We start from the raw sequence: 14,857 nt of genomic DNA on the forward strand, positions 1-14,857 counted from the left end.
TATATATATATAAAATGGCCATATTTTTTTCTACAAAAATAAATAATTAAATAACAAATAAATAAACAAAAATTATATTAGAATTAATATTAGAATTTTGTGTTTTTATTTTTGTGTGTGTATATATATATATATATGACATGTTGTGAAGTGCCAATCTGCACCACAACAAAAAATGTTTTCTTAAAAATAATTTTTCTTCAATTTAATTACTATTTCTCAGCCTAAAATTGACTGAACCACTATCACAGGTTCCATATTCAATAATAATTCCGCATTATCACTGTTGTCAGTTGGAGCTGCTAACTGTGCACTGATCTTGCCTTTTTCCATAAAACATGTTCATTTTTGGCTGAATAAAATAAACAAATCGTAATTGTGTTATTATTTATGCATAAATGCAAACATATCATGGTACACAAAATAAAATCCAAAAATAAACAAATAAAAAAATTAAATAAAAAAAGGCATTAGTGCAATTCCATTGTACAGCATGATTGATTTAGAGCGTTGTCATGGTTTTCTAATTCCTCTGTAAAACTATTTTAAATAAATCTGATCCGTGAACAAAATCTACTTTAATACATCATCATGTACAGTAGAAGAAATTTAAGGGTGACCCCATGAAAAGGAGTCTTACAGTCACGTAGCTTTAAAGCAGCATATCATATCGGTTACTTTAATGACCATCCTTCTATTTCCAACAATGTATTATGTTGCAGTGTTTTTCTGGGGTAAGGTAAGAAATGGAAGGAAAATATATTGCTACACTGCACCATATGGGTTAAAATATAGGCGTGTGTTCATCAAAATTGGTACCAAGAATTATGCAATTTCATTAGTACTGCTATCGACTACTGACTACCTAACATAGTCCAGTCCCACCATAACACTCGCGCTGACATAAGAAACCCCAAATACACGCTCACACGCATGCATGTCCACTGACATACAGTTAACAGGGGAAAAGGCAGGAAGTCTCTGCTGAGATCCATCAGGAGGCTGAGAATTATGATAGAGGAGGGGTTGGATTCGGAGGCGGTGACCACACTAACCATTCTACACCTTTCCACAGCACACAGAGAGCTTACTGTGCATGAGGAGAGCCTCTCACAGCCGCTGAGGTGTCGCAAAGATTTCACATTTGAGCAGCGAGATGATTAATGGTCTGAATCATGCTCCACGATAATGGCGTGGATTAATGCAGCCTCTTCAGACAGTGCGGAGGCAAGGATGATAAATTTGATGACTTATCAAATATTTTTTGGACGCCTCGTTCAGGTGGGAGTGTTTTCTGCGGGGTCGGAGCCAGGACTGCTTTTAGAAAGGCGAGGCTGGGTGTGGGGAGCTCAGATGGTCTGCGGTGGAGGTTTTGGTCGCGCTCCCACACCGGCTGCTGTTCTTGTGCTAATAACATGCAATATTTCAGCACTAGGTATACTGCGCACAGTATGCAAATATCCTGTATGAACGGCAAAATGTACAGTATACAACACTGTGCATGACCTTATATGATATTCCTAATTTGATGAATGAATCAGAAGTAATATCAGCCATAACTTTTAACATCTCATATTTAACTAGTTATTTGATTGGACTGTGAAGACACAAAATTGAATTAGACATGAAAAATTACTTTTTATCTCCAATATGATAACTGGATGCAACATGCTATATTTAGGCAATGTTATGACGTCATGTGACAATGTTTATATCTCTATCACACACACACACACACACACACACACACAAAATATAAAACTTACATAAAAATATTTGTTAAATACTAAAAATTATTTTTTAGGTATTAAATGCTTAAAACATATAAAACTTATTCTAAAAATTGGTTATATGATTAAAAGTGGGAGAAAACAAAAAAGTAAATGAAAAATAGATAAATAGATAAAAAATAAATAAATAAATAAATTATACAAACAAAATTAAATGAAATCAAATGGAACAATTTTCCTCATCCCTAACCTTTGAACATACATTATCAGCCAAAACTTCAGCAACACTTGACTAAATTTAGATTTTCATGATCATAAAAATCCAAAAATCAGCTTGATTTGATTGGACAAAATTCAGCATAGTGCAGGGTAAGCTATTAATATTCCTGGTCTGTTTTTCCAGAAGAGCGAGTTTGTGTACATGTGCATATAGTGAAGAACGACCTTTTGACTGCAGTATATAAGTTCAGATCTCTCCTTATCCAGCTCACTTGAAGAAGCAGCGGTAGAAACCACCCTCCCTCCACAGCTAATTGTGACATCAATGAACCATGTGATGGCAGCGCGGAGCAGTTCTCACTCTGCCATTTAATCTGTGGGCTACAAATTTGCACAGGACAACTCTTAAAAACCCACTTCTGTGCTCCACAGTGACACGCTGTTCCACTCTCTCAAGTCTGCTAGTAAAACTTGGACAGCACATCAGAGCTGGGTGAGATGTCACGGCGCGCAGTAGAGATTAATGGAAGGGGAAGAGATGTGATGGAGAGAACATTTCACTACACCGCCGCTTCAAAAGACGCTCACCAGGCGTTGGTCCTATTTTTACACTGTCATCATCACAGAGGCTGACAGACACACAGACAGAGACCAGAGAAGAAAAAAAACAAAACGGAGGAAGAAAAGAACAAATCCCTAAAATACATCAGAAATATCTTGAAGAGTGATGCATCCCAAAACAAAAACAGATACGGGATGTCTTCTCTCGCCTCTCTCTTTGTTATTAAAAACTTCCTTGCTCATTTTCTCTCATCTATCCTTTTTTTGCGGTTTCATTCTAGTTAATTTCAAATCTCTGGATCACAGGAACGGGTGTTGATTATGCAGCATTTTGTTAGACATCAAATAGTCCCATCTGCTCGTCTAGAAAAATATAATTTAAACATGATGACGGGCTCCATTTATCACACACTGAGTACATCCAAACCTGCTGTAGTGGAATAAAACAAGTGAGAAGTCATGTGATTGGCTGCTGTTTCTTAGGATAAAATGCACACAAATTTTCACTTTCAGTACTATATTATACTTCATCCTAACCAGCATGACATGATGATTTTCAAAGGTCATTTTCGAAGTCAGTCTGTCCTACTGCAAAATGCTAGATGAAGTGACAAAACACAGACAAACAGATAACTGACATTTACTAATATGAAAAATATTTGAGATTTATTATAAAGAGAGAGACTACAAAATGACCAATACCAACTTTTTTTATTCTGAACTGTACGATACATGCCTACATGCAGAATTATTTTGAAATCCTTTTACTTTTTCAGTATAAATATATATATATATTTACTATAAATTTATTATAAATTCTACAAAAATTCCTTGGCATTATAGAATTTTTACTAAATCTAGTCTTTAGAGACCACCAAAATGCATTTTTTGGGAAACCCTATATTAAAAAATTATTAGAAAAATTTGTTCAAACCTCTAATCAAAGCTGGTTAGGACAAAAAGTATCATGGAAGCAATATATTTTGTTTCGCCACATCACTTGACACTATCACACTGCAGTTGGTTATGACATGGTGTAAGGCCACACTTTTGACACCATTCCTTTTTTTTTTTTGACAAGACTGGACAAGTATGACCAGGAATTTTCCCTCCTCCGAGCCATTATCAGCCCTGCATCTTTATGCACATCTGTCTCTTCAAAAACCGAAAGAAAAATACTCCATTTATGTACCACTATGTCACACTCATCCCCTGTCACTCAAACCCTACGACCCTGATCACCGACCCTAATCCAGAGGCCGCAACAGTAGACAGCACTCGCCCTTCCCCTGGGCCATGTCAAACACCTTCGGGCGGCTTGTTATGGCCATCCATTTTCCACAGAACAGAAGTTGCAATCTTAATGATTATAAATGACAAATAATAAAGCCAAAAGACTGCTTGTAATGCTATGAATTAAAAGCGGAAAAACGTGTCCACGAGGGACAGGCAAACTGAGGGTCCTTAACCTTTCCAATGTTGGCTCCTAACTTTGACCCTCAAGTAAAGCTACCCAAAAAGACCTGATTTAGGACCACCGCGTGCAACCTTTATCGCTGACCTCAACCATTAGTATATGTCAGGAGAGCAACCGGCCTCTGATCGACTCTTAACCAAATCCCCCCCGCTGTGATTGACAGTGAGCAGGAGGGGGACGCAGGCTGCCCTCCTGATCTCAGGGCTGCAGGTGAGAGCCGAGCCCCACAGCTATCTGCACTACTGACACCCATTTCCTGTGGAATGCTGCAGCTATGCAATGCGCTGATAGCCTGTCATTCAGAGAAACAGCCAGGGAGGGGTGCTTTCCAGCGGCGCGAGCATGTGCCCGTGAGCATGAATGGAGCTAAAGTGAGTATGTGCGTGTTGGTCCTCCTGCTATTTTTGTTTTTCTGTGGCCGCTGGGTTTTGTATATATGCATGTGGCTGGTTTGTGTTGGAAACGAGGACGCAAAATGCATGTGCAGGTTATGAGACTAATCTGGATTAATGGTAGCTACACCGCATTAAACAAAGATTAGAAAATTCAATGTCGCTTCTTTGTACATTGAAAAAAATTGGCATAAAAATAACGTTCACTCATAGATTGCAAGTAAATTTCACAGATAATTACAAAGAAATGACAAACTGAGTGGAGTAGAATGACTGAAATATTTTTTTCTTGCAAAACGTACTCCAATAATCTTTGTTTTATTTACAACTACGCAAAACCTTTTAACAGTGTAATTATTTGTGAAATTTGCTAGCAATTTCTGAGTGAAAACAGTATCTACACCATTTTTTTTTTCAGTGTAGTCTGTGTGTGTTTAAACTAGTGTGCATGTATTTGCAGGTGGTTTGTGGGAACCTGGAGGAGGAGTCAAATAATCCTAAAATTGCCCTTCTTGGCGGGTCTGCGGCCAGACATCTGTAGCCTGTTTGCATGGCCAAACTTTGGGATGTCGTTCCCAACATGTCTCCTTCAGATCTTGTTCTTAAGCCCTTTCCTTGAACAGCTAAACAGAACCATGACAGCAAGGTCAGCTGGTTACGGATACTATGAACACACCATCAGGATATCCTGTATGATCTTATATATCTGAGCAATCACGCCCCTCTTAAGAGAATATTCCAGGTTATTGTCAACTTAACATCTGTGGGCAGCATCTGTGGCATGCTTTCAATTATGACACACAATAATTTTGACTCATCTCTTAAGTCTGTAAAAACACAAATTGTTTTTACAGTAAAACACAATGAGAGCCTGGAGGGAAAGAGAGTCAGGGAGTTAAAAAGCAAAAAAGCGAGGCTCCTATTCGGGTTAAAACACAATTCGTCAGTGAAACAAAAATGTTTGTTACTTGAGCTGTAAAGTCTAAATTGTTCCTTTGAGGTGGGACTATTTTTTTTATGCTGACGAATGTCTGGTTAAGCTTCACCAATGTAATTCCTGTGGGCGAGGTTGCAAAGCTCCACTAGGAAACTAGGAGGGCTGAGGTCTGTGTTCATTTTAGTCTATGGTTTTGCCTCGTGCCTTGGTCTGGGGTGTCGACGTCCAGCCTGTTGGTTGTTCTCACCTGCTGTTTGAGCTGATGTACCAGCCGGTCTTTCTCCCTCTTCAGCAGAGCCACTTCATCTTGAGTCGTCTTCTTTTTTGAGGACGACAGCTCTAGAAGAGCGATGTTGGCGTCCTTCTCGCTGATGGCTGCCAACAGCGCCTCCTGCCTGTTTGGAGGAGAAAACACACACAGTTAGTATTTAGACGGCTTTAGACAATGCTTTGTTAATGAAAGTGATGTGACGTGTAACCAAGTCTGGTATCTCATATTCAGATTTTGTGCTCTTCATTTATCCCATCCAAGTGCACATACACAGCAGTGAGTAGTGAACACACACACACACACATGGCACAGTGGGAAGCCATTTTTGCTGTGGCGCCCTGTGAGCAGTTGGGGGTTCGGTGACTTGCTCAAGGGTCTCACCTCAGTTGTGGTATTGAGGGTGGAAGATGGGTGGACAGATACATCCTATTCACAAAAACACCCCGAGTCCTCACAACAATCTCTAGATCTGTGGTACTTGAACATATGAAACTTGACATCATAATGCTAGGGTGTTTACCAGGTGAACTGTGTTTTTTAGCATGCAAATGGTGTGGGAAGTTTAGAGATTTAGTAAAATGTTTTAATGTGTTTGAAAGTCATTTTCGCTCACCAAAGCTGTGTTTATTTAATCAAAAATACAGTAAAACAAATTCAAATGAAATGTAAATATTATAATAATAATAATAATAAAAAAAAAAAGAATTCTATTTGAATATATTTTAAATTGTAATTTATTCCCGTGATGGCAAAGCTGAATTTTCAGCATCATTACTCCAGTCTTCAGTGTCACATGGCCCTCCATAAATCATTCTAATATGCTGATCTGATGCTCAAGAAGTATTTTTGTCAATGTTAAAAACAGCTGAGCTGCTTAATAGTTTTGTGGAAACTGTGATACATTCTTTTCAGGATTCTTTAATTTTCAAAATTTCAAAAGAATAGCATGTATTTGAAATGAACATTTTTGTAACATTCTAAATGTCTTTACTGTCACCTTTGATCAATTTAATGTGTTCTTTCTGAATAAAATCTTTAATTTCTGACCCCTACTGACCCTAAACTTTTGAATTGTAGTATATAAATGATGTGATAGCAAGCAAGCACCACAAATAATTAATTCTAGCCATCAGTAAAGTGCAGCTGTTTGAGGGAGTGAGTCCTGTTAGGTCAAAGCTGTGGTAACGGAGTGAGAGGGAGGGTGAACATCTCATACCGGCAGTTAAGATGGTCAAAGCCTCCTGTGTATTGACAAATAGAGGCAGCAGACTGGAGAATGTCTTAGGGTTAGCGTTAGCCACGTGTGCTAGAGTGTCAGTGGTGAAGTGTGTGTCAAATACATCCTCCCTATGCCTCTCTTTCTTTTCCTCCCTCTCATTTTCTCGATGAGCACTTATATATACAGAAACTCACTGGATCCGTTCCAAAATCTAGTGAACTTCCTCACTGTTTACTGTCTTCCTGGACAGTTACCTTCTACGGTAGCATGCTAACTGAAACGGAACCTCATAAGAGATTGATTTGGAATGCCCTATGTAGGTAGCAACATAAAAAAACAGAACTTCTAACATGAAGTGCACAAGTGGAGTTTGGTGTTAGCATGTTGCTAAGCTAACAATGAGATAGCATAAGCATAAATATACCAAGCACAAACAAGTTTTGAGTAAAAGTAATTCTTCAAATAAAATTTAACTTCTTTCTTGACCATTTTCATTAATTAATTGATTTTAAGTATATTTACATTTGACAACAGACTATGCATGCCAAGGCCACATATTTTCGCTAAAATTTGCACAATGGGAGCTTCCGGAATAGCCTATGTTCTCCTATAGCAAATAAAATAACTGTCAATCACAACTTATCACATTTTATTATAATATAATATATTGTATATATTATTAACTGTAGTAAACATAACATTTAAGCATATTATATTAAAACACAATGTGTTACTAATAAGTTGTGGTAGCCATTGAGGCTAAATGTGGAAGTGATGCATGGAGTCTCACTTTGCCTGCCATATTGCATTTCCCACTGAGTTCACAAGGCATTCTGGGATTGCCTTCTCTGTGAAAGATGCATGCAACACGAATTTGGCCAGTATAACAGACCAGAAGCCTTAAAGGGGTCATATGATGTTGCTAAAAAGAACATTATTTTGTGTATTTGGTGTAATGAAATGTGTTTATGCGGTTTAAGGTTCAAAAAACACATTAATTTCCACAAACTGTATATTACTTTCTTTGTGTGAACATTTGGGCGGCGTTATGCAAATCTTCCCACATCGTGACGTAGACATGTGGGGGCGTGTTTGAACAAGGCATTTTAGGAGGGTGTGGACCAGTCTTAACTTGTATAAAGAATATCTCTTTGGGTTTGAGACTTTAGTCTTTGCAACTTTAGGGATCTTATCTATTCACAAACAGCTTGTAACACTCCAAAGAGAAAGGAAAACTTGAAATCGCATCATATGACCCCTTTAAAATTAAGCACACTTGCTTTATAACCTCACGCCTCTATTCTTCTGACGGAAAGGGTGCAACTTTCTATTTTCATCAAGGGCTTTCTGCGAATTAGATTTTTCTTTTATCAGTTTCTCAATCGCTGGCAAAGCCTCTATTTTTCTTTCTCTCTGTTTCGCTGTGTTCTATTCGGTTCCTTGGAGGAACTGACTGACCTGATTCTATCCAGAGTGACATCACAGCTGTAGAAAGAAGCCTGTGTACCTGACAGAAGTACACACACACACACACACACACAAATACACCATGTGATGCCCATGGGCCTCCATACAACTCTTAATTCTGTCATTTTGACCATCAAAAGCAATGGAGATGTGATGTTTCCCACAAACACACGGGCCACCCATGTCTGTAAAAACCACCGTGTCCTGGCACAAACTAATAAAATGAAAGCTGGTGATGTTCCAGGAGGCTTCTGAGCACTAACATGTCCTGTCAGAGAGGCCTTTTAATACAGTGACCTCCTGACTAGCCGTGCTCATTATGGTCAGGTTCAGACCACAGGCAGCAGCTGTCCCTGAGGTGAGTCAGTTTACTTTGGGCAAAAAGGAACTTCCCCTTCAGCTCCATAACCTCCCTGCCTGGTCCCGATGAGCCCTAGAGTATCTGCCCTGCCAAAATGCATGAGGACGGCACTGGCTAAAAATAAAAATCAAACAGAAACCCAGGTAGGGCGGCATTAGGAGAGGCAAATAACAGGAAGTGGAGGGATGTGCTCTGGGATATGGAGGATAAGGAGTCTGAAATGATGGATGAGAATGCTCACACGTCCATGTAAACACACTCATGCACATGATATTCAGGTCATGAAAACATACATTCTTCTCCCACGTTTCCCAACCACAGGAAATGAGGGAGAGATAGATACCGGTCTGAAGTAGAAAAGAAGACCGAATCGGAATTGCTCCGTGCCAAATTTTCCCGTAGAACGTGTCTCCTCAGATGAATCTTTTAACAAGAATGGGAATTTTCCTCCGTGATCTAATCTTTCCCATTCAGTGGATATGTTGATAATGATATACACTACCGTTTCAAAGGTTTGAGGTCTATATTATGTATTAAAAAATGCATCAAATTGTATTAAAATTGAAAAGTAATTTCAAATTGTAATAATATTTCACAGTATTACTGTTTTTACTGTATTTGATCAAATAAATGAATAAATGCACCATTGATGAGCATAAGAGGCTTCTTTAAAAAACTCATAAAAGATTAACTACTTGGTTACTAACTTAAAGTATTGCTAAAAATTGTTCAAATAAAATGTAAAAACGGACTATATTACCCATTATTTTTGTGTGATCTGTAGGTTCATTCGATTGTATTGCTATCTTAGCAACATGCTAACACCAGAGTCTGCTTGTTAAGTCTGACGTCATTTGTCTATGTTTCTCATACAAGGCTCATAAATGGCTGCTGAGATAGTATTCTCGATTAAAAAGAGTAGAGACTTGGACCCGGAAACATATTCCTTAAGTCATGACTTAACAAGCTGATTGGAATCAATAGCTGAGTTAAATCTCCTACAAAGCTTTATTTGTGTGGCACATGGACTTGCTGAATATGTAGAGTGCTCCAATTATGCCACTTTCATTTGGGTTAAGATGCTACCTTAGTAAGCAACCTCATATGTAGGCAGTAGACAGCAAGGCAGAGCTTGTGTTCCTGGTACTAAAAGAAGACAAAGCCTCTTATCAGGAGCACAGGGACACAATGGGCCCCCACACATTTGTTCTGAGAGAGATAGGGAAGAGTTCATATTGATCACTAAGAGGTCAAGTGGCCAATCACCTCCTCCCACGACAAAGCCAATCGGAGAGAGGGTAAGCGGCCCATCAATCAACGTATTTCATCATTGCCCTCAAAACTCAATTTCCTCTCTCTGAACTCTGCATTCCTTTAAGCCTCTTGCTTTCTTCTCAGGAGTCCTCAAGCAGGCCTAAAAATACACATCCTCCTCTGTTCGCTATCGGTTTTGTGTTTCTATGGGTGTGTACGCCAGTGGAGAGATAATGAATAGCTGAGGGGGTGGGCAGCTTGTGACGGGACGCACTGTGCCGGTTAAACCACCGGAGAGGGAATCACCGCACAGAGCTCCAGGAATGACCAGGTTGGCGGGTCCTAAACGTGACTTATCACAGCCATTCCTACTTTATGACGACAGCCGGACGTAAATGATGGCAAAATGAGGGAGGAATGTTAAACGAATGCAGATCTGAGGTCAGCCGACTTTCACCGCTTGAAATTTTTAATGGTTGCCTCAACCGTGACCATTCTGGAAGAGAGATAAGCTTCTTGGAAACACAAAGGAGGAGAAATGTGAAGCAAAGTTTGGACAAAATACTGCAATGACAGATGGATGAATTAATAGAAAAAATTATATTTCAAAATATTGCAATATTTTACCTTATTTTTTTTTTTTTTACCTCAGAGCAAGTCTGTGAGAAGAATATAATTGATAATAAATCATCGCTAGGTCTCTGATCTCTGATAGATGGTTAGACAGATGAAGGGGATATATGAGTCTGTGAGAAGAATATAACTGATAATAAATCATCGCTAGGTCTCTGATGAAGGATAGATGGTTAGACAGATGAAGGGGATATATGAATAGATGGATGGATAGAGAGATTGATGGATGGAGAGATATTTGAATGGATGGATAGAGAGATGGATGGACAGATGTGGAGAGATGGTTGAAGGGATGAATGAACAGATGGCTAGAGAGAGAGATGGATGGATGGATGTAGAGATATAGATAAATGGATTGAGAGATATATGGATGGATGGATGAATTGATGGATGAATTGATGGCCACAGAGAGATATATTGATAGATGGACTGATAGATTGATGAATATGAATGGATGATGGATAGAGAGATGGATGGGTGGAAGGATAGAGAGATATAGGACACATGGACGGATGAATGAATGGTTAGATGGATAGAGAAATTAATAGATAGGTGGATGGATGAAAGAAAGATGGATGGATAGAGAGATGAATGGATGGCCAGAGAGATGGTTGGATGAATAGATGGATGGATAGATGGCCAGAGAGATATATATGTACAGTACAGGTAGGTTAATGGATGGAGAGATAAATTGATTGAAAGACCGATGGAAGTTACATTTCTTTTAGCATAAAACAATCACAATCTAAAGACCAAACCTAAAATCACAGGGCTGCTTTTACAGCAAAAATAACATCATCACTAGGGGGGAAAAAAACACACACCTTTTTTCCATTTGTACAGACTCATATCTATGCAATATCTAAGCTGTAATATAAATGTCTATTCCTTTAACACTTCAATATTTGCGGGCTGCTGATTTGAAGGAGAGGGATTTAGAGGACACCATTAGCAGGGAGGGAAGAGTTCAGAGAACGTTATCAGCCGAATCCATCAGTACTAAGTCCTACCTGATACTGCCTGATCTAGCACATAAAAATAAAATACAGGCCAGCCGCGTTAAACAAACTGAGTGTTGGAAGAGCCCCAGCACATTAAAAAAATAAAAATAACCCTAACTCTACATCATTCCCTGGCCCTGAGCCACAGCCTGGCTTTATAGGCCCTTTTTCCAGGGATGTGTGTGTGTGTGTGTGTGAGAGAGATATGGGAGAGAGAGAAATATAGTGTCAGTTCTGCGTTCGGTGCGTGTGTGTATCATGCAGGAGACGTGAGGAGAAATATGGTGTACGTTCACCGTTCATTGCTACCCCCGGGGCACGGAGGACCTTCGGTGGCTGCTTTTGCTGGCCTAAAAATGAGAGATACATCCTCTGCTTTTGGAGTTGGTACCGCTGGTAATAACGGAGAGTTATAGAGGACGTCTGTGCTGAACATCCTCTCTGGATGGGCACTGTGAAACATTAAAGAAAAATCTACAACCTTGCACCTTTAAAGCTAATATTGACTCACCAAAAGCTATAAATTCCAGTGTGTAAGCATACAAAATATGGGTTTTGTACTTCATGAACACAGAAATAGCTGTATTAATCTTGTATTATACAGATTGTACAGCAGTGCTTGAGTGACTGCATGCGGATCCACAAGAGAGACGAAACTGGAACAAGCGAGACACCTGGAAACACATGCTGAATCATATCTGGCACGAGGGCTTCCTAGACATCAAATGTGAATTTAAAAGCTTGCTGTCAGAGTCAAGATTGTTGGGGAAAAATCTTGTGTGTGTATAGAGGAGGAGTGTAATAATAAAAGATCTTTTAAATGAGCATCTTTATTGCTGATATGTGGTTTTGTGGAGAATGCTAATGAGAAATTCTCCCTTTCACACTGGTGGGTTCCATAAAAAGAGGTTCGTTGCACAGATTTTATTTGTTGCTATAAATCAATCCATTTTTTTTAATGGCCAGTGAAGATACTGTTATGTGGAGGAATAATTGACAATATAATAAAGATATAATTAAAGTCTGTGAGCACTACTGAAAATCTGGGAGTCAAAATCTAAAAAAACAAAAAAAAACAATTAATAAATATATAAAATAAAATATCAAAAAATTTATGTGTAAATACATAAGTGTGTGTGTGTGTGTGTGTGTATTTGCTTTAATGCATTTTTCAAAATAACAAAAGCAGTAAAATGTCAAAAGTTTTGAAAATAATTATTCAAAATGTATCACTCACAATCTGGAAAGTAGTGGAACAAAGTAGAAATCAGGATAAGGCATAAAAAATGTTCTTCAGAATCATTCATAGATGTGAAAATCGATAAATAATTCTAACCAGGCTCAGTGGAAGAGGGGAATCATCAGTTTTTCTGGTTATTAAGGGATAATACAAGTATTCTTCACCTTACAAATGGTTGTCAAAAGCAAAAATGCTACAAAATGCATCATATTTTGTGAGAAAGTGTGATGTGCTTGGGCAAAAACAGACACTATTTTTTGGAATCAGCACCCCAAAATTACAAAGAAACAAGTATTGGATTTCATTCAGCAAATACGATCCAGAGCCGTGATATAAATCTACAAAATGACCAAATATTTGATCAAACTAATCAATATATTGTTATTTTGCTATTTATTAAACAAAAAAAGAGATGACGGAGTTCTGTAAACGATGACTGAGAAAAAAATATGTGGAAATGAGACACATACACACACATGCTGACCCCTTCTCTTCAATAGCACTCCTGCTCTTATCAGCTCCTCTAAAAGCTGACAGGCCGAGCTTAATTAGTGCTGATAGCAACGCAGCGAAAGGGTGGCCAGCACATCCCTGAACCAAACACAAACACACCGATCTCCTCTGGCCCAGCCTCCTCTGGGAACATACACACGCCTGGACTGACAGCACCCAGCCATCTGGATCACATCAGCTGGAGAGCGAGAGAGCACAGTAATCTCTAAACCCTAAGAGGAGAACGTAACTCTTGCTGAACTTTACGCAGGGTTGATGTTGAGTTTATGGAATTTACCATCATGGTCTATAAATTTCAGATTTCATAAACATTTTCTTAAAGATCCCATGCAATCAACATTACAGTTTAGTGGCTTTTAGTCTGTGTGTGTTAGCTTTGAGGTCATACATATGTATATGTTAGTGTAGTGTACTCCTAAAGTTGACATGAACAAATTTAAGCAGATATATGCATTTAACATTAAAAATGAGCCAAATTATTCATGAATCATCTTGCACTACACAGATTATTGTTTAATCAGATTCTCTCTGATCAAAAAAGTAACAAAGCAATGTTCATGGCGTATTCAATGTTCGTGACATTACTAAAACTATTTAGAATAAAACAAAAAAAAAAAACAAGACAATGTGTTCAATGTGTTCTTCTCAAACTTTCAGTTCCAATAGCACAGTAAAAATAAATAAGTAAATAAATAAATGAAATCACAGGGGGTTTGAGGTAAATTGTTTATAACAGAGTAAATAAAATACAAATGGAATTAAATTAATTTAAATAAAAAAAAGCCAAATGAATTCAATTAAAACTAAAACCATTATGGGAACATTTTATTTTAATAATATAAATATAAATATACAATTTATATAATAAATTATGTAATATAATAAATGTAATATTATAATATAATAAATATAATACATTTCTATAAAATAAAATAAAAATATGCAGATACTGGTATTTAGACACAACAATGGTGCAAAATAAAAAGGCATAAAATAAAAATGAAAAAATAAAAATCAATAAAAATCAATGCAGCTACTGAAACCTGAAGAAAATGAATCATCATTTCAGAAAATAAATTTTTCAATCAGCTGATTGAAACCATTATAGGAACAGAAATGAACGAACGAACGAACGAATGAATAAAGATAGATAGATAGATAGATAGATAGATATAGATAGACAGATAAAATAAATAAAATAATAATAATAATAATAATAACCAATAATAAAAATTGAAAATAAATTGATGCAAATACTGAGATCTACAGAAAATACATTTTTGCATTAAGAAACATTCTTTGTTATGTGTTCGCCAATCATCTGACTAAAATCATTACTGGAAAGCTTTCCATACTGTACAACATTGAATACAGGAGGGGGAAGTTGAAAAGAGAGAAGTAAACATACTGTACTTCACAGCATCCTGTATTTACACTCGCAAACTTTATACACAAAATCCTTGTGCCAGGAAGACAGCTTAACAAACAAAACCAGACCATAGTTAGATCGACAGATAGACACGCACAGTGACAGACAGACGGAGCAGGTGGTGGAAGATGGGAAAAGCCGGTCAAGCCATGA

At 37.8% G+C, this 14,857-nt stretch overlaps 1 protein-coding gene across 2 annotated transcripts in view; it reads right to left on the minus strand.

Annotated features, from left to right (window-relative positions):
- The window catches only part of LOC107656325 (ELKS/Rab6-interacting/CAST family member 1-like), a 298,875-nt gene that overhangs the window by 150,002 nt on the left and 134,016 nt on the right, over window positions 1-14,857 (minus strand). For both annotated transcript variants that reach the window (XM_016444117.1, XM_016444118.1), the window contains one exon: window positions 5,564-5,711. In XM_016444117.1, coding sequence (XP_016299603.1) covers window positions 5,564-5,711 — 148 coding nt within the window. The remainder of the gene's footprint in view (window positions 1-5,563; window positions 5,712-14,857) is intronic.

This window comes from Sinocyclocheilus anshuiensis, unplaced genomic scaffold, assembly GCF_001515605.1.
Source record: "Sinocyclocheilus anshuiensis isolate Anshui unplaced genomic scaffold, SAMN03320099.WGS_v1.1 scaffold183, whole genome shotgun sequence".
NCBI classification, from domain to species: domain Eukaryota; kingdom Metazoa; phylum Chordata; class Actinopteri; order Cypriniformes; family Cyprinidae; genus Sinocyclocheilus; species Sinocyclocheilus anshuiensis.